The sequence below is a fragment of the Lepidochelys olivacea genome (assembly GCF_965140295.1).
Source record: "Lepidochelys olivacea isolate rLepOli2 genome assembly, chromosome: 6".
In the NCBI taxonomy this organism is placed as follows: domain Eukaryota; kingdom Metazoa; phylum Chordata; order Testudines; family Cheloniidae; genus Lepidochelys; species Lepidochelys olivacea.
Window position 1 is genome coordinate 94,060,657 of NC_140416.1, and position 19,627 is coordinate 94,080,283.

At 39.6% G+C, this 19,627-nt stretch overlaps 1 protein-coding gene across 2 annotated transcripts in view; it reads left to right on the plus strand.

Annotated features, from left to right (window-relative positions):
• The window catches only part of FLRT2 (fibronectin leucine rich transmembrane protein 2), a 69,735-nt gene extending 53,012 nt beyond the window's left edge, over positions 1–16,723 (plus strand). For both annotated transcript variants that reach the window (XM_084631254.1, XM_084631253.1), the window contains exon 2: positions 9,189–16,723. In XM_084631254.1, the coding sequence (XP_084487380.1) occupies positions 9,612–11,597 (1,986 nt within the window). In that variant the 5' untranslated portion in view covers positions 9,189–9,611 and the 3' untranslated portion in view covers positions 11,598–16,723. The remainder of the gene's footprint in view (positions 1–9,188) is intronic.
• Positions 16,724–19,627: the final 2,904 nt, after the last annotated feature.

Consider the following 19,627-nt stretch of genomic DNA (forward strand, 5'->3'; position numbering starts at 1 on the left):
AATTTCCTCCAGCCAGGTGCTGCATCAGTGTTTATGAGAAAAATTGCCAGTGCTGGTTGGCAAGCAAAAGCAGAACATAAACATAAGAACATAAGAATGGCCATACTGGGTCAGACCAAGGGTCCATCCAGCCCAGTATCCTGTCTACCGACAGTGGCCGATGCCAGGTGCCCCAGAGGGAGTGAACCTAACAGGTAATGACAAAGTGATCTCTCTCCTGCCATCCATCTCTACCCTCTGACAAACAGAGGCTAGGGACACCATTCCTTACCCATCTTGGCTAATAGCCATTAATGGACTTAACCTCCATGAATTTATCCAGTTCTCTTTTAAACCCTGTTATAGTCCTAGCCTTCACAACCTCCTCAGGCAAGGAGTTCCACAGGTTGACTGTGCGGTGAGTGAAGAAGAACTTCCTTTTATTTGTTTTAAACCTGCTACTCATTAATTTCATTTCGTGGCCCCTAGTCGTTTTATTATGGGAGCAAGTAAATAACTTTTCCTTATTCACTTTCTCCACACCACTCATGATTTTATATACCTCTATCATATCCCCCCTTAGTCTCCTCTTTTCCAAGCTGAAAAGTCCTAGCCTCTTTAATCTCTCCTCATATGGGACCCGTTCCAAATCCCTAATCATTTTAGTTGCCCTTTTCTGATCTTTTTCTAATGCCAGTATATCTTTTTTGAGATGAGGGGACCATATCTGTATGCAGTATTCAAGATGTGGGTGTACCATGGATTTATATAACGGCAATAAGATATTCTTCATCTTATTCTCTATCCCTTTTTTAATGATTCCTAACATCCTGTTTGCTTTTTTGATTGCTGCTGCACACTGTGTGGACGTCTTCAGAGAACTATCCACGATGACTCCAAGATCTTTCTCCTGATAAGTTGTAGCTAAATTAGCCCCCATCATCTTGTATGTATAGTTGTACAGAAAAAAATGTATATTTTTTTCAATGTGCATTACTTTACATTTATCCACATTAAATTTCATTTGCCATTTTGTTGCCCATCAGTTAGTTTTGTGAGATCTTTTTGAAGTTCTTCACAATCTGCTTTGGTCTTAACTATCTTGAGCAGTTTAGTATCATCTTCAAACTTTGTCACCTCACTGTTTATCCCTTTCTCCAGATCATTTATGAATAAGTTGAATAAGAAATGTCCTCAGCAATTAAACAGGTGTGAAAAGACGGAGATTTGGGGGTAGAAATATCTACTTATCTCTGCTGAGTCATTTTGATAACAGCCTCAGTATTGCTATGGGACTGATACCTTGCTTACAGAAAATCTGCCTCCATTGACTTCACTGTGTCTGCTCTACAGCAGCTGCAAGGAGATACCTTATGTTTTCCTTTCCCCAGAAGATGGTCATGACAAGGGTTGTCTCCTTTAGGATAAGGGGAGATCAAGGATGGAACATCTTTCCACTCCTGCCTTTCTCCTCCTCTCCTCTACATTTAGAGAGAGAGAGAGAGAGAGAGAGAGAGAGAGACTATCCATGGATACATGTGATAAGGCTTATTACAAAGGCACGCTGGTTCTTTGATAATGTGTCCATTTATATTCTAATCAACTCCTTTGATGCATAGATCTTATGCCATGAATTTTCCAATTCCAGTTTCAAAACCAAATAACTCATATGGAAAGACGTGCAATAAATCGTCTTCTTAGGCTCTTAATCAATTTAGGAGAACATAATGTCCATTCATTTGTAGATGTGCATTGAGAATGAGCATATACAGGATTTATATAGACAGAGGGCTGTAGCATGTATTATTCCATAATTATCTTTTGTTATCAGATGGTATAAAAACAGGTCCAAGTTACTGTAACAGAGACTATTCTAGGCTCCAAAGGAATGTAATTAGGTTTTTTTCTTCTTGCTGTTATTCAGTTCTGTACATAATAGTCTGAACATACTGTACATGATAAAGGTTTGAGGTGAGATCATGACTTGATTATGACCTTATTCTACTCTAGGATACAATAGATGTATTCAGAATAGATTTATGCTGAATAGGATTGATTCACTTGTAATAATTCTAAACGAGGGTGGATTTATCATTGAACTTTTTGGTTGCTGCTGGCATTGTCACCTATAATGTGCAAGGTACAGAGACAGTCAGGATAGGTTTAGAAAAATGTAAGCATCTCCAGGCAAATTGGTGCTGGGTGATTGGAATATTGGACAAGGAGTCAGGATTTCTAAGTTCTCATATAGATTTTTGGGGGGAGTGGATAAGTCATTTGGGGGCCTGATTCTGTACCACTGAAAGAGTAGTAGCAGTTATAGTACTGTGATGGCACCTAGGAGCCCTAGTCATGGACCTGGACCCTATTGTGCTAGGCACTGTATAAATGCAGAACAAAGAAACAGTCCTTGCCGCAAAGAGCTTACAAGTGAAGTATAAGACAAGCGAAGTATAAGATAACAGGTGGATGCAGATAGATGGGGGAGCAGAAGGAAACAATAAGATAATATTGGGCAGGATGACAAGCTTTGATCTCTGCACAAAAGGTGCCTAACTATTAACCTGTAGCCATCTTGTCTGGAAATGAAGGAGGACAATAAGGTAGCTTTGAGGATGTTTAAGGTGCGCTCCCCCCAAGAAGCGAATGGCAGCTTTGCTATTGACTTCAGTGGTTGCAGGATCAGGCCCTTATGCTGCAATTTTCAAACATGGGTGCATAAAGTGTGTGTATGTGTGTTCTTATTTATTCCAAACCAGTTCATTCATCCCTATTATTTGACCCTTTGTATCTTCTGAGTGTTTATTATTTCTACTGCACTAGGGTCTGAAACGTGCTGGACCCTTTCCAGAGTAGAAGAAACAGTCCCTGCCGTGAAAGATAAAGGTTGTGGAGGTATACAGCAGTGATTAGGATGATGACAGGCATATGTATTTATTTAGTTATTGATGGTTCTATTTTAACCTAAACACCCTAGATCCCCTCTCCCTACCCTTTCTCCACAGTTCCCTCCAGCAGCAAATCTCAGCTTCAGATCCAGTGTCTGAGTTTTTCCAACCACAAGCATTTGTAATTCATGAATCATTTGCCCCCAAATAATGAAACTGGCTAAAATAAAGTGCTGAGCTTTGGCCATGCAGAGTGCCTCGATTTTCCTCCCTCCCAACATTTGACCTCCACAAATGAGAAGTTTACTAGCAGATGGTAAGCTAGTTTCTTGTACACCTCATGAAAGAAGGTCTTTGGGATGGACAGATCTGAATGAGGAAACAATAGTTGCCTTCCTGAGTACAGCACAGCAATGGGAGAACGTGTGAGTATTTGTTAGTATTCTACCTGCCTTCAGTGTTGAAAATTAGCCACAGATCAACTGCTTCAGCTTTTCCAATTCCTTGGAGTTTGCTTAGGCCTGGATTGAACTATGACTGTAACCCCTGCAGTGTTATTTTGTTTAACCAAGCAGACTGCCTATTCTTTAACCTGAAAGCCTCAACTTACATTTTCAGCAATTTGGGGTAGAGACCTATAGTACAGTTCCTACCATAAAGGAGCTTCCATTTGGATTGAGGCCTCTGAGTTCTACTGTAAAATACATATCTAACACTAATAATAACAATTGCAGCATGATAATGGGATAAACTATTTCCCTTAGAATTCCATTAAACACTTTCATTTGCACCTTTTCTCCTATTCTTTTCGTCTGTCACACCACAGTCAACACTGAAGTCATAAATGTCTGATTAGATTTGTCCTTGTGCTGTTGCTTAATACAATCAGCCGTGGTTACTGACTGAGTGACAATGCCTATTTTCTGTACTATGAGTTTTATAGTCTCAGTTTATTAACCACCACTGGCTGGAGTTTAGTATCCTGGATTTAATAAAACAGAGTCATTTCCACAGCAGTTAAAAGGGGAGAAAACATGTTGCAGGAAACTTTTCAAAGATTTATGAAGGCAAAACCTGTATAACCACAACAAGAGATAAACCCCAAAGCACCAGCTTCTTGTGAGCACAGCCAGTGCTGGTATTCTTAAATGACTGGTCAATCAAAGGTCTTCTAAGTGTATTACCTAATGAGCAGCATTGCGTGTGTTGCTTTTCTTTAATAGGTAGGAATTATAATATCTTTTTTCGTGTGCTTCCTCTGTGAGGGTGAAATTCATCCCATTGCTTGGGGCCAATACAAGGCCTATATACCAGTTACACTTACTTTCAGTGTGACTGTGACCCCCTGTGGGCTTCTTGTGAAGGCAGACAGTACGATTGACTGTCAATCCCTCTACAGGTGGGTTCTCCAACATATTCCAGGGCTGAATTAAACCCAATTTCTTTAGCAAGTGGAGGAAAAACCACAGTACCCTGTGATTTCTCCTTTAGACTCTGCTGACACACACAGGCTACTTCCAATCACAGAATAGGCTTGTGGGAGCCACTGTCACGCTGTGTGGTCCCAAGCATCTCGAAAAAGACTCTGTGAGCCCTTCATCATTTTATGTAGAAATTGTCCTGACTGATTAGGACAGCATGATCTAGATGGGAGCCTGGCCATATTAAAGGAGGATAAACTGTCACACTCAGACTCATGTTAGAATGTAATCCTGTTAGAGTTTCTCTACAGCATCACGTCATCTTACATAATTGAAAAGCAACCGCTCTTGATGGAAATAGGCCTGCAAGAAAGCAAAGCCTTGAGCAGCAGGTTAGCTAATCTTTCTGTTTCTATAGGAGCATGGCATACAGTAAAGGTATGTGGTAAATTTATCATTTGGATGCATAATAAGAAGCTAGGAGACTATTCTGGTGCTTGCTTTTTAGCTCTAACTGTTTTAGCCTAGGGGCTGACACCTGATGAGCCTTCCAAATAACCACAATAATCTTCAAGTACAAAGTTTCCTGTTGTAAGGCTATAATATCTCGGCTCCGAAACACAGTTACTAAACTCCCAAACCGTAGCGTTCCCAAGGGCAGCATTTGAGACACACTGTGCGTTCTATGGCAGTAGTACAGGTATAAGCTTTAAGATGCTGTTTGCTCCTGAATTAAAGTTCTTGCACTACATTTAGAGATGAATGCCACTATGCTATTTGAAAAGAGACAAGAGTTTTTAAAGAGGATATCCTTATTCAGCTAGGTTTTCCTGTCCCCCTCAATACCATACTGAGTGCCTGTTGTAATTACTCATATTTCTTTTTGAAGAGACATTCTTTCAACAGGTTTCAGAGTAACAGCCGTGTTAGTCTGTATTCGCAAAAAGAAAAGGAGTACTTGTGGCACCTTAGAGACTAACCAATTTATTAGAGCATAAGCTTTCGTGAGCTACAGCTCACTTCATCGGATGCATACCGTGGAAACTGCAGCAGACTTTATATACACACAGAGAATATGAAACAATACCTCCTCCCACCCCACTGTCCTGCTGGTAATAGCTTATCTAAAGTGATCATCAGATTGGGCCATTTCCAGCATAAATCCAGGTTTTCTCACCCTCCACCCCACCCCACAAATTCACTCTCCTGCTGGTGATAGCCCTTAGTCTCTAAGGTGCCACAAGTACTCCTATTCTTTCAACAGTTGTCTTTTGGTCCAAATCCTGAAAAGAACTGAGTACCCGCAATTTCAGCTGAGATCAATGGATGATCATCACCTCAGTATTTGGCTCATGAATTTCAGATTGCATTAAGCAAGGTGTGGTAGGGTAATGCAATTATTTAAGACATCTGTACTGAGGCTTAAGTATTAGGGACAGGGTAGCTTTAACAAGGCAACACTACCTTATGTATAAGCTCCTTTGTTTTCAGTTTACACAGATTTTTACTGAAAAATTACTGGGTTTTACAAAAAGTATTATTCATTTTTATCTGATTTTCACCCTACTTTTGTATAATTCAAATATATAAAATGTACTTGTTTTATTAGGAAAATACAATACATTTTGCATGAGATATATGTATTACAATAATACATTAGTCTGTGTGTATATGCAAAGCTGCCTGTTGAAGTAAGGCTATGTGTTAGTTTAGAAGATGCACACAATAAACAAACAGGCACGCACACAAGCTTCGAAGTGTGTGAGCATCTGAATGTACTGATGAATCTCACTCCCATCACATACACATTTCAAGCTGTTAACAGATAACAGTTTAAAGATCTGACACACTAAAATGGGAAGAAAACAAAAGTCTGTATCAGAATACGATTCAGAACACAAGGAAGTACATGAAAGTTTTAAAAAGACAAAAACAGGAGAAAAGGCTGAAGTTGAGTGAATGTGCTGCTAATGGTGTGGACCAATTATTAAATATTTATAGGCTAATAGTTCTAAGTCGACAACAATAAACTGTTTATTCAAATGAAAAGTTTTATTTGGGGATTAGAGCTATATTGTTTTCTTAAACTCAGAGGTGGCCTAGTGTTTTGAGTTCTGTTTTTGTTCTGCAGCAAATTACATTGATCATCGGAATTCAAAGTGTTAATCTACTAAATACTTTTTCCCGTCTTTCCATCCACCAAAATAAACCCTGATATTTACCCAGAACAATTATTAATAGTTTTTTGCACTGATTTTCACCTGTTTTTGTCGTAATAAACACTGATAAATTCCCAGGAAAAATTAAATAAAATAAAAACTGAAAATGAAGGACCCTACTCATGAAGTATCTGTCATAGCTACTGTATTCCAAATCATAGAATCATAGATATTAGGGTTGGAAAAGACCTCAGGAGGTCATCTAGTCCAATCCCCTGCTCAAATTGCTTTACAGAGTTAAAAAATTCAGTTATAAAGTTGAACAATAAATAATACCATAAGGAGAGAGAAATTAAGAGGCACAAGCCAGGGAGAAAAACATATGTTCAAAATCTCATGTATTCTAGTGCAAAGGAATTTTCTGCAGAATCCACCCACTATCATAGACCTATGTAGCAGAATCTAAGCTTCATTTTAAATAAAATAAGTGTCTAACTTTCATGGTTGCAAAGAAAACCCTCCAAATATGAACTGCTACAGTGTTTCATTTCTGAATCTGTGCTGATATCATAAAATAATAACTTTGACATGTGTAAACTACCTTGTTCCTCTCAATGGAATATTAGTTCTTAAGTCTAATGATGTCAGTGTGAGTGCCAGCATTATTAACTATTTCGCTGCTGATAGGTTTAGTAAAAATACTCAGATGATCTGCTGATAATCCATTAAGGTGAAGTGGTAGATACTTAGGGCTTGGCTACACTTGCAGATGTAGAGCGCTGGGAGTTAAACCAGCCTTCAGAGACCTCAGCAGGGAAAACGCTGCCGTGTGTTTACACTGTCAGCTGCAAGTGCACTGGTGTGGCCACGTTAGCAGCTCTTGCAACATGCCACAAACAGCAGTGCATTGCGGTAGCTATCCCAGTGTACAAGTGGCTGCAGCGTGCTGTTCAAATGCAGGAGGGAGTGTGACAGGGAGCGTATTGTGTGCATGTGGGGGGAGAGACAGTGTGTTTTGGGGGACAGAGAGTGTATCAGCATGCTGTCTTGTAAGTTCAGACAGCAGCAGACCCCCCTCCGCTCCCCTGCCTCTCTCTCTCTCAAACACACTCACCGCAGCAGCATTCCACAGTAATGGTTTGCTTTGTCCTGGAGCAGATAAACATGCCGGCTGTCAGAAATGGAGCTTTGAAGGGGGATATGTGCATGCCTGCAACCGAGTTCAAAACAATGAGAAGAGTAGCCACTTGACTTCAGGGGATTATGGGACATTTCCAGAGGCCAATCACAGCGCAGTAATGCAACATGTCATCCACACTGACACCCAGGTGCTTCAGCCGGGGTGCAGCAATCTTTATGCTTCTCATGGAGGTGGATTAACAGGAGCGCTCCAGCTGCAGAGTTCAAACTCTCTACCAGCCTTACCAGTGTGGACACCTCAAGAGTTAGGGCACCTGGGGCTGATTTAATGCACTCTAACTTGCAAGTGTAGCCAAGCCCTTAGAGTGTACTGGGGCAGAGAAGGAAATACATGGGAACATGGAGAGATCTGAACAGAACAGATCAGAAAAGGAGATTAAATGAAAAGAAAAAGTATACAGTGTGATTCATTAATTAGGGCTTGATCCTCTTCCCATTGATGTCAATGACATAACTCTTATTGACTCACAGGGGCAGAGTCAATTTCTTTTTCTTTTTTTTCAAAACGAGAAAATACTTAAGCCTTTTTAAATTAAAATGTATGAGTTTTAATATGAGAATGTTATATGCAAACATAAGGAACTGATCCAAACCTCACTGAAATCATGGATTGTACATATTCATTAGGGTCTGTGCGCTCAGGAGTTGGACTTGTGCACAAATGAATGTCTGAACCATTTTTTACAATAAACCCATTCACCTCATGTGAATATATAGAACAGATCACTGCGGGGAATAAAAAGGGTTGAAATGAAATGATGTAAATTAAATATGAAAAATCACAACATCTATGATTTGTACTCACTGCATTGGTTTTCCAAAGACTTTTTTCTTTACAAACTAGTCCCAATTTTCATATACTCTGTCAACGTAACAAACATTCGCAGCATGTAGCTTAAAACGAACACCTGGTGGTTGCACATCTTTAAGCTGTATGGCTTGTATTTAGAAGGCCATCCATGGACTCCTTTGTAAGAATATTTATGTTCTGTACTCCCCTGTTCCCCCTGGCTGAAAATAGATTAGGAGTTTTCCTTGTGGGACAATAAATGGATAAAACAAATCCGATATCAAATATGATAAGAAAGTAGCTAATGCCACAGTTCCATTTGCTACTGGATCAGCTCACTTTTCCCCCCAATCATTTTATGTCTTTATCAGAGTGAGAAAATTCATTCATCTGGGGAAAGAATCGCTCCTAATATTGCAAGCAAAGAAATCCAATTCTTAATGTGTTTTTCGTGTAGCCTTCAGGGGACTGAATAATGTGCTTTATTAGTGACGCTAACTAGCACTTTCAATCTCAGCTTTTGACAGTGAAGTGGTTAATTTTCATTGAGCTTCCATCACTGCAAAGGAGTTTGGATCTAATATATTATTAGAATATTTCTGAAGTAATATTAACTCACTGTTTAATAGCATAGCTATTTCCAAAACTCCAAAGAGTTATATGTTGTGTGAACAGAATATTCTTCCATTGATGTTCTTCTCTACTAAACATATCATGTTATTTAATTTCCTCTCTTGCTTTTCTTTAACAGGCTTTTCATATCCATCATCAAGCTGAAATGAAGACCTTGGAGGCTGAAGAAAGCTGAGTGCACCACTACCTTGCTTCAGAGAAAGGAACTACGGTCCAGTCAACCTTTCTCCTGACGACTTTTGGTAGCTTTAAATTGACGGTTGCCTACCTTGAAAGACACAGCTACTGCTTCTTTCAGTACACATGGAGGAAGGCAGCAAAGTGTGTAACCCTGGCTAATAAGACTGTGGCTTTCCTATGAAGAGCAGAAGGCAGGCCAATCATAAAAGGATTATTTCACAGTTAGCCTCCAAGACTTTACCTCTGACCTGATCACTGGACACAAATACAAGGCAATTCCAGTAACCTGAGTTTTCACTACCTGTTCTTTATCATTGTTTTAATTTCTTTTTCTTTGGTATTCCATTTCTTTAAGTTCAAAATGGGCCCGTGGACGAGAATGTGGTCCAAAGATTGGGCTGCTTTCCTGAAATCCTGGCTAATAATTTTCCTGGGGCTCTGCATGCAGGTCTCCAAAACTTTGGCCTGTCCAAATGTGTGCCGCTGTGACCGAAACTTTGTCTACTGTAATGAGCGAAGCTTGACCTCAGTGCCTCTTGGGATACCGGAGGGTGTAACCGTACTCTACCTCCACAATAACCAAATTAATAATGCTGGCTTCCCTGCAGAGCTGCACAATGTCCAGTCTGTGCACACGGTCTACCTGTATGGTAACCAATTGGATGAGTTTCCCATGAACCTGCCCAAGAATGTCAGGGTTCTCCACCTGCAGGAAAACAACATTCAAACCATTTCTCGGGCTGCCCTGGCCCAGCTACTGAAGCTGGAAGAGCTGCACCTAGATGACAACTCCATCTCTACTGTAGGGGTTGAGGATGGAGCATTTCGGGAAGCTGTCAGCCTCAAGCTTCTGTTCTTGTCTAAGAATCACTTGAGCAGTGTACCTGTTGGCCTTCCAGTGGACTTACAAGAATTACGAGTTGATGAAAACCGAATTGCCATAATTTCAGACATGGCCTTCCAGAATCTCACGAGCTTGGAACGTCTTATTGTGGATGGCAATCTCCTTACAAATAAAGGTATAGCTGAGGGTACCTTCAGCCATCTGACCAAGCTCAAGGAATTCTCAATAGTACGGAATTCACTATCCTATCCTCCCCCTGATCTTCCAGGTACACATCTGCTGAGGCTCTATCTGCAGGACAACCAGATAACCCACATACCACTTTCAGCCTTTTCAAACCTCCACAAGCTGGAGCGGCTTGATATTTCCAACAATCAGCTCCGGATGCTGGTGAAAGGGGTCTTTGATAACCTCCACAACCTGAAGCAGCTCACTGCGCGGAATAATCCCTGGTTATGTGACTGCAGTATTAAATGGGTCACTGAATGGCTCAAATTTATTCCCTCATCCATCAATGTCCGGGGTTTTATGTGTCAGGGACCAGAACAGGTCCGAGGTATGGCTGTCAGGGAGCTCAACATGAATATGTTGTCATGCCCCACCACCACTCCTGGTCTGCCACTTATCACCCCAGCCCCTGCTGCCACCTTGCCAACTACACTGGTTCCCACTTCATCAGTTCCAACTCCAAGTGATAAATACAGTCCTCTCCCGCCCACCACATCCACACTCCCCACTGTGCCTGACAGGGAGGGTGGAGAAATGGTGACCCCTCCCATTTCCGAACGGATCCAACTCTCCATCCATTTTGTGAATGACACTTGCATCCAGGTCAACTGGCTGTCCCTTTTTACTGTGATGGCGTACAAACTCACATGGGTTAAAATGGGCCACAGCCTGGTAGGGGGCATTGTTCAAGAACGGATAGTAAGTGGTGAGAAACAACATGTAAGCTTGGTGAATCTCGAACCCAAATCCACTTATCGGATTTGTTTGGTTCCACTGGATGCTTTTAATAATTACCGAGCTGGAGAAGACACTGTCTGTTCAGAAGCCACAACCAAGGCTTCCCACTTAAACAATGGCAGCAACACAGCCTCCAGCCATGAGCAGACGACTTCTCAGAATATGGGCTCCCCCTTTTTGCTGGCAGGCTTGATTGGGGGTGCAGTGATATTTGTGCTCGTGGTCCTGCTCAGCATCTTTTGCTGGCACATGCATAAAAAGGGGCGCTACACCTCCCAGAAGTGGAAATACAACCGGGGCCGGCGGAAAGATGACTATTGCGAGGCGGGGACCAAGAAGGACAACTCCATCCTGGAGATGACGGAAACCAGCTTCCAGATTGTCTCCTTAAATAACGATCAGCTCCTTAAAGGAGATTTCAGACTGCAGCCCATTTATACCCCAAACGGGGGAATTAACTACACAGACTGCCACATCCCCAACAGCATGCGGTACTGCAACAGCAGTGTCTCAGATCTGGACCACTGTCATACGTGATAGTGAGGGGAAAGCGAGATGCATAGAACTATGAGCAAAAACTCTGGAGAAAAAAAAATCCACACACAACAAATTACATTTGATAAATGTTACACAGATGCATTTGTGCATTTGAATACTCTGTAATTTATACGGTGTACTATATAATGGGATTTAAAAAAAAAGTGCTATCTTTTCTATTTCAAGTTAATTGCAAATAGTTTTGTAACTCTTTGCTTTTTAAATCTTTAAAAAATATTGCTGAAGTACTGTACAGGGTTGTACAATAAGAACCCAATGCCATGGCAAAGGATAGAAAAACTCATTCTTCAAACATTAACCACTTTGCTGTCGAAGCTGTCTGAAGGATGTAGGTCCCTAGGTAGTCCCCTGGTACAGGACATAAGTGTTCATTAAAACAGGGTCACTAGGGATGGGCAAAGCCAGTTCTAATAAAATGAGTACAACCCTCTCACCCAAACTCATAATGAACTTCTTCTGGGGTTCAAACAAGTTGGAGTAACTCTGTTCCTTATCTGTCACTTTCACCTGCCTCTGTATTTCCTGGTTCCACCTAGAAGTGGGAGTTCTGAAGTGCTACCAGAGAGGCTGTTTCAGTGGTGTATTTTTTTTTTTAATATGGATGGAAACAAAGTATCAAACACTTTCTGCAAGATTCAGAGTTCCCTGTATTTCTATTCATAAGAGCTAGTCAGAAAATGGTCCCAAAATATCAGATACATTTTCATGAGAATTTTTTTCCCAATTTTTCATTAAAATTAAGAAGTTTTACACATTTTCTAACCAATTTCAATGGGAAATGAGGGTGCTCACCAGCTATCAGGTGGCTCTCATCATATCACATCACCTTCTGAGAGAGCAACTTTCGCAGAACTAGCATGTTCAGATAAGGCCTGCACCTATGACTTGCTAAGTGCCGTCAACTCCTATTGACATGAAAAGTCCAAATCCTATGGTATTTGCCATGACTTAGTGGCAATATACCCTTCCAAATCACTGAAAACCTCATGCAAAAATCCAAGGAGATCCATAGAAAGTCTTCCACTGGCTTCTGTGGATTTTGGATTAGGCCCTGAGTGATTTAGTGGCTTGAATAAAGTTCAGTACAGAGAACTAGGAAGAAACCACCTGGCAAGCGAGAAAGCTTTTGTTTGTTTGTTTGTGTGTTTGTTTTTTGAAAGGCTCTCAGACCTACTATGAACTGAATTAACTTCAGTGAAATAATCACATCAAAGTCCTGTTGCTTTAAGTGAATGAAGATAGGCACTAACTAAACATTTGGTGAGTTGAGGGATTTGCATGGATACTAGTCCACGCTACCCCTTTTACTCTCCCTTCTTCAATCCTTAGTCTGTTGGCCACTTTTTCAACAATGATCTGTGCTTTAAAAGTAGCATTTGGGCCTAGATTTTGCTCACTTTTGCCCTCAGCTCTTCAGTTGGAATCAATTCTGCATCCCTGAGCTTGACACATGCTATATGGAACATCGTGCTTCTACTAAAATCATGATGTTTCTCTGAAAGTTACATAACGTTCCAGCAACTCCTGACTCCTGTGCTTGCCAAAAGCTCTGGTTCTCTTGCCAGCTCAGTGATGGATTTGATTTTTTTTTAATTCTATTTTTTAACACTTTGGCTCACTCTGTCTCCTGAGCGTAGGGAACACACACACGTTCACAACAAAGAGGAAGAAGGCCACACAAATATCAGTAAGCCCCTCATACAAAAAGCTCACAGGGCTTGTTTTCTAAATGTTTTCCAAGGGAGAAGGGAATGCATGCATGCATGCTTGCCACAGAGAGCACAGAAAGGTCCAGCAAAAGTTGGTATTCCACTAAAAATGGCTCATTAATTAGAGATTTAACAAAATCACTCTGAAAAATTTAGGATTATATGATCATTGGTGGCTTCTTATGTTGGGAGAGAGAGCTGTGGTCCCTTCCTCCATGAATTTCACCATGCCCATCCCTGAATCCCAGCAGTCTTTAAGCGTGCAACTTCTAAAATGCCATAAAAACATTTCTCTTCTGCACTGAAGAGATTAATCTGATCTTTAGTTGTAGATGGCAGAGTACAATCATTATCTGAGGAACTACGCCCTCCCCGCCGACACCTTTTATAATCCCATTTTGGAATTCCATTCTATATTCTGTATATTTGCTATTTTGTCAGGCTATAACCGGTATTTTAGGCAACCTGTGTGGCTACTGTAATAGTAAAGTCACTGAAATTTTGCTGAATAAAAGGCTGCCATATGATCTCAAATTGTGTAATTTTAGCTAGAAAAGTCTATGCAAAGTGTTTTTTCCTAGTATGTGACCTATTTACTCAAGATAACTGAGAGCAGGCTGTATTTTTTTGTTTGTTTTGTTTAATATGTTTTAGCTGCCAAGGCCCCACACGACGAGCAGTAGGACATGTGCATGTGCACACACCTGTGGCATGCGGTATACATGAACGTTTATTTTAGATTAAGTAGAGTTAGTGAATTCATTCTGGGCATGGATGTAGTTTTTAATTTCACTGAACTAGCTAGTTATATGTTTGGTTTGAAAAAGCCATCTCACATATTTAATAATGGTTCCCAATCATTGGTATGTATACCAGTACTGGTACTTCATGCTTCGATGTCTGATGCCGTAAATACTTTTCTCTTCTGTAATTATAATCAGCTGTACTGTAGTATATCATACAGCTTAGTATATCATAGTTACTAGAGCTAGGTGAATTATTCACACCAAATTACTTCTTCAGTGAGTTTAGCCCTTTATTTCCCATTGTGAATTATCTATGCACAGATTGATTGATATGATTGTGCTTGCTATTTAAAAATTGTTTGATGAATACTCATGTGAATGTGATCCAGACTAGGGGTTGTTCACAAACTGTTCAGTTTGACTACCTCTTGGATTATTCATGGTGCGTGACTGGGCCTGCTAAATCACATGTCATTAATTCTGCTCCCTGTCTGATGATGGGAACTTTTATAAACAGCAGGAGGGAAATCCAAGAAATTTTAAAAATGACAGAGTTTGGGCTTCGGGTAGTGAACCCTTGTGCAAACATATTGGCATGGAGTGTTCATTGGACTCATTTTACATGAACGTTATGTTGAAAAAAAAAAATCTGTACCAGATTTCCCTGAAAAACAAATTGAAAGAACTGGGAGTACTAGCTAAACAAATGTTTAGATATATGTTTTGGAAGTATTTTTGTTACCTCTAACTGTTACCCACCTCTCCTCCATTTGAGCACTCTCCAACACACAACAAAGTTTGGATTGTTTCCAATTCGGTTCCACAGTTATACAAACAGCTCAAACTCCATTTTAGTACATAGTTGACAAAGCTTCATTTGGTGGAGGTTTTCAAAAGAGGCTGGATCACCATCTGTCTTGGATGGTTTAGACACCACAAATCCTGCATCTTGGCAGGGGGTTAGACTAGATGACCCTTGTGTTCCCTTCGATTCTATGATTCTAAGCAGGTGATAGGCACTAGCTGAAGTCTGAGTCTGGTAAAATGCCTGAAAAGATTGGGAACCTCTCAGCTAAAAATAAATGTTGACAAAGATATTTTTTGTGATTGGACATTTAATATTAAAATAATATCACAAGCTTTCATCTTGTACACAGTATATTCCAAACAGGCTTCATTAATGCTGCAGATTATGGGATCTGCCTCAATTAGCGTAAGATCTGCATACTTACATTAGCTAGCATACACCATGGAGAAAAGTTTCAAATGTGTACACACAAAACCCAAGCAGAACCTCTGAAATGTGCATTTGCTAATCCTGATTTCCATAGATCTGGGTTGTACACATTTATTAGGGTCTATGTGCTCAGGAGTTGGACTTGCGCATGAATGAAAATCTGATCCATTTTTTTATAATAGACCCATTCACCTCATGTGAATATATAGAACAGATCACTGTGGGGAATAAAAAAGGGTTGAAATGAAATGATGTAAATTAAATATCATGAAAACATCACAACAGCTGTTATTTGTAGTCACTGCATTGGTTTTCCAAAGACTTTTTTCTTTACAGACTAGTCTCAATTTTCATATACTCTGTCAATGTGACAAACATTCACAGCATGTAGCTTAAAAGCAGAAACAAACAGCTGGAGGTCACACATCTTTAAACTGTATGGTTTGCATTGAAGAGGCTGTCCATGGACTCCTTTGTAAGAATATTTATGTTCTGTATTCCTCGCTTCCCCTGGCTGAAAATACATTAGGAGTTTTCTTCATGGGACAATAAATACATAAAATGAACCTGATATCAAATATGACAATGAAGTAGCTAATGCTACAGTTCCATTTGCTACTGGACCAGCTCACTTTTTCTTTTCTTTTTTTTTTTTCAATCATTTTATATCTTTATCAGAGTGAGAAAAATCCTCCGTCTGAGGAAAGAATCCTGCCTAAAATTGCAAGCAAAGAAATCCAATTCTTAATGTATAATTGGTGTAGTCTTCAGGGAACTAAGTAAGACACTTTTTTAGTGACACTAAATAGCAGTTTCAGTCTCAGCTTTTGACAGTGAAGTGGTTAATTTTCATTGAGTCCTTAGTTTATAGCATTTCTTTGCTCTAACTTATAACAGGGACATTAAAGTTTTACTTTAGAATATAAGAATAATGGTTTTACTCATGACTTATCTTTCCAGCTGCATGAAAAAACAAAACAGAAATTAGTGCCAAAACCAAAAGTAGCTAGCTCTAAACTTCATCAAATCCTGTCTGATGCTCTCCTTTTTACACAAAGGATAATTCTAGGAAGCTGAAGCTGACATCCTTCCCTAAGATCTACAGGAGAGGTCAGTTTGGACCACAGAAGACACTAGGGGATGCTTGTAAAAGATTTATTTGTGAAGTTTTTGCACAAGCATGGTACTGTATTTTTTCTTCAATAAGACAGTTCTTTCTAGTAGCACACCCAGCAGTCTAGCACAAACGGGATGCAGCAAACATTGACTATATTGGGGACTCTGAAGAAACACAACCCATTAGAGTTAAATTCTGATCCTCTTGAATACACACAAGGCATGGAACAAATTGTCATGAATACTGAGTCCCAGATATTAATTGAAAAATAATCATAAAACATTGTTATTAATTGAGACATATGCAAATTTCGTTCTTTGTGTTTGGTATATTTTATCTATAACAAGAGAGTACAAGTGGTTTGAAGCCTGCATTATCCATCTTTGAGACCTGCCATGTCAAAACTCCATTCTACATTATATAGTATCTTGTTGGCTTAATCGGTAAAGACTTATTGGAAAGAAAAACCACCACAAAACCCTGCTGTGTTTATATGAGTACCTGCATTAAAATTCAGACATCTCATCTTGTCCAAAACTTCATCCAAAAGGGAATGAAGTAAAAAAAATATGGTCAGGATTCCAAATTTTCATTTTTGCTTATTTTTTAAAAAGTGTTTTGCTGTACTCTGCTCTCTCTTTAAATTCTAACCAACTGACTTGTTTGTTTTATCTCTTTGTATTCAAAGCAGTTTTGCCCCTATAATGAGAACTACTTGTTTGCGTCATTTTCTGAAAGATTATTTTAGCTATAGACACATTCTCATCTTGATATGTATTTACGAAATCACTGTTCAAGAAGACAAGAATGTAACAATGTTTGCATATAGTGTGTGTGTGAGAGAGAGTATGTGTATATACATAAATGCTAAGTATGTATGCAGAGGTAATATCCAATCCATGTGAGAAATTGTAGAGCCACAGGAGAAATGCCTAACCTGCCCTTTTACCCATTAATCTATTTTCCAGGAATGAAATATTCCTCCTCCTCCAGTTTCTCCCAGAAAATTCAGTTCTGGTTGAGACCCAAGAAGAACAGGATTCAGCTATAGGATAGTTGGCAGCTTTTCTACACCTAGTACCTAGTATATGTGTATACAGGAGGTTTAGAGAGGCAAGGTGGGTGAGGTAATGCCTTTTATTGGACCAACTTCTGTTGTTGAGGGAGACAAACTTTCGAGCCACACAGAGCTCTTCTTCAGGTTTGGGAAATGTACTCCCAGTGTCACAGCAAAATGCAAGGTGGAATAGTTTGTTTAGGATGAGTGGTTAGCACATATTGTAAGGGACCATTTAAGGTGGAGTGACCCATTAACACCTGTGCAATCATAGGACAAAAAGAGGGGGTTAGTGGGTTACAGATTGTTGTAATAAGCCATAAATCCAGTGTCTCTGTTAAGTTCATGATTTTTAATGTCTAGCAAAGTAAAGTATTTAAGCTCGTTTTTTGAAGCCCAGCCTCGTCTTTTGAAAGTGTTATATACCTTTCCTTCGAGGATATGGACTGAGATTGTCACATGTAGAGTGATTGCTTTGTGAAAAGTGTTCACCCAGAGGTGATAGGGTGTTTTTGTCTTTTTATCATTTTTCTGCCTGAGTTTAGAATGGTCCTTTACAATATGTGCTAACTACTTAACAAAATGCAAGGTGAAACAGATTGTTTAGCATGTCATGCTGGGATTACCTTTCCCAGACCTGAAAAAGAGCTCTGTGTGGCTCAGAAGCTTGTCTCTTTCACAACCGAAGGTGGTCCAGTAAAATATATTACTTCTCGCACCTTGTCTCTTTAATGTCCTAGGACTGACACAGCTACAACTACACTGCAGAAAGGAAATTTATACATTTGAGAAGATTCCCAACTTCCAATGATATACACAGCACTCACTTCTGGCCCTGGAAGGGCCTGCGATATCAAACCTATAATTGTGTCATTTTTTATGTTGAGAAAAAAGTTTCTTTTCAAGAGTTTTGCACTTCACTGATGAGTTCTTTTTTTCTCTGTAAGCCCTGCAAAGTTCAAGTCACGGTATAAGGATGTGTGTGACTTAACACACACATTGCTGCTCACCCACCAGGATTCCCCAGTCTGTCTCCTACAGAAGCAACTCCTATTCTCTTTTCTAAGCAACCTGTCTCACCAGGGGTAGATGAGAATACAGAGAGATGGGATAGACAGCAGGATAGAGGTTTATGAAAAAAAACCCAGAAATAAAATAGAAACATTTTCAAAGTTTATTTTTGTTGTCTGTCAGAATGGAAGTAGTTGATGGATGGGCACTGTTACTTTCATGAGCTAATCTTTGTGTAGCCAAAAACTGTTAATCTGAATAAGGGAAACAATCCTTTAAATGTTCAGTTTGAATATTTCAAAAGTGGCTGGTATCTGACATGTTATCAGAATGTGATATGTATATTTGCCTGTGTGTAGTGTTTCTAGTTTATGACAACTGTGGTTGCCTAACAAGAGGAACCCAAAGAAACAAGAAAACAGAGCAAATTTTAATACAGGGAACACTTCTCAATGTTTCCTCAGCAAAAATTAGTGAATGTGTTCCTTTAAAAAGTATATAAAAGTTCAGTTGTCCTAGGAAGAATTATTCTGTGAGATTTGGAGTCTGTGTTCAACCAGGTATGAAACATGGATGGATGTGCAACTCTCAATAAGATCTTAAATATGGAGTCACTGTTGATGGCTCCATTATACACCGTACACACGCATATATATATATAGTCTCTCTCTCTCTCTCGCACACACACACACATTAAAAAAGTTTCCATTAGTGAAATATATATATATACTCATAAGGTATAATCCTGGCCCCATTGATCTCACTCATAGATTTTGAGGTCTGAAGGGATTATTAAAATAACCTAGTCTGACGACCTGCATAACACAGGCCAGTGAATTCCCATATGAAAATAAATAAGATTACTAAATAAGGCAATATGACCATATACTGCATTATAAAGAGACAATGTGGGTGATGTAATATCTTTTAATTGGACCAACATCTGTCGGTGAAAGAGACAAGCTTTTGAGCTAGACAGAACACTTTGTCAATATGCCGCCTTGTAATTTTGGTTATCTTCCTTGGGTTTCAGGAAGAATTAAATGCAACACTAAAAATTTGTACAGAAAAAAACAAATAGCTTGATCCACGTTTTCAAATTTAAAGCTGCACACATAAAATGGGGGCATGT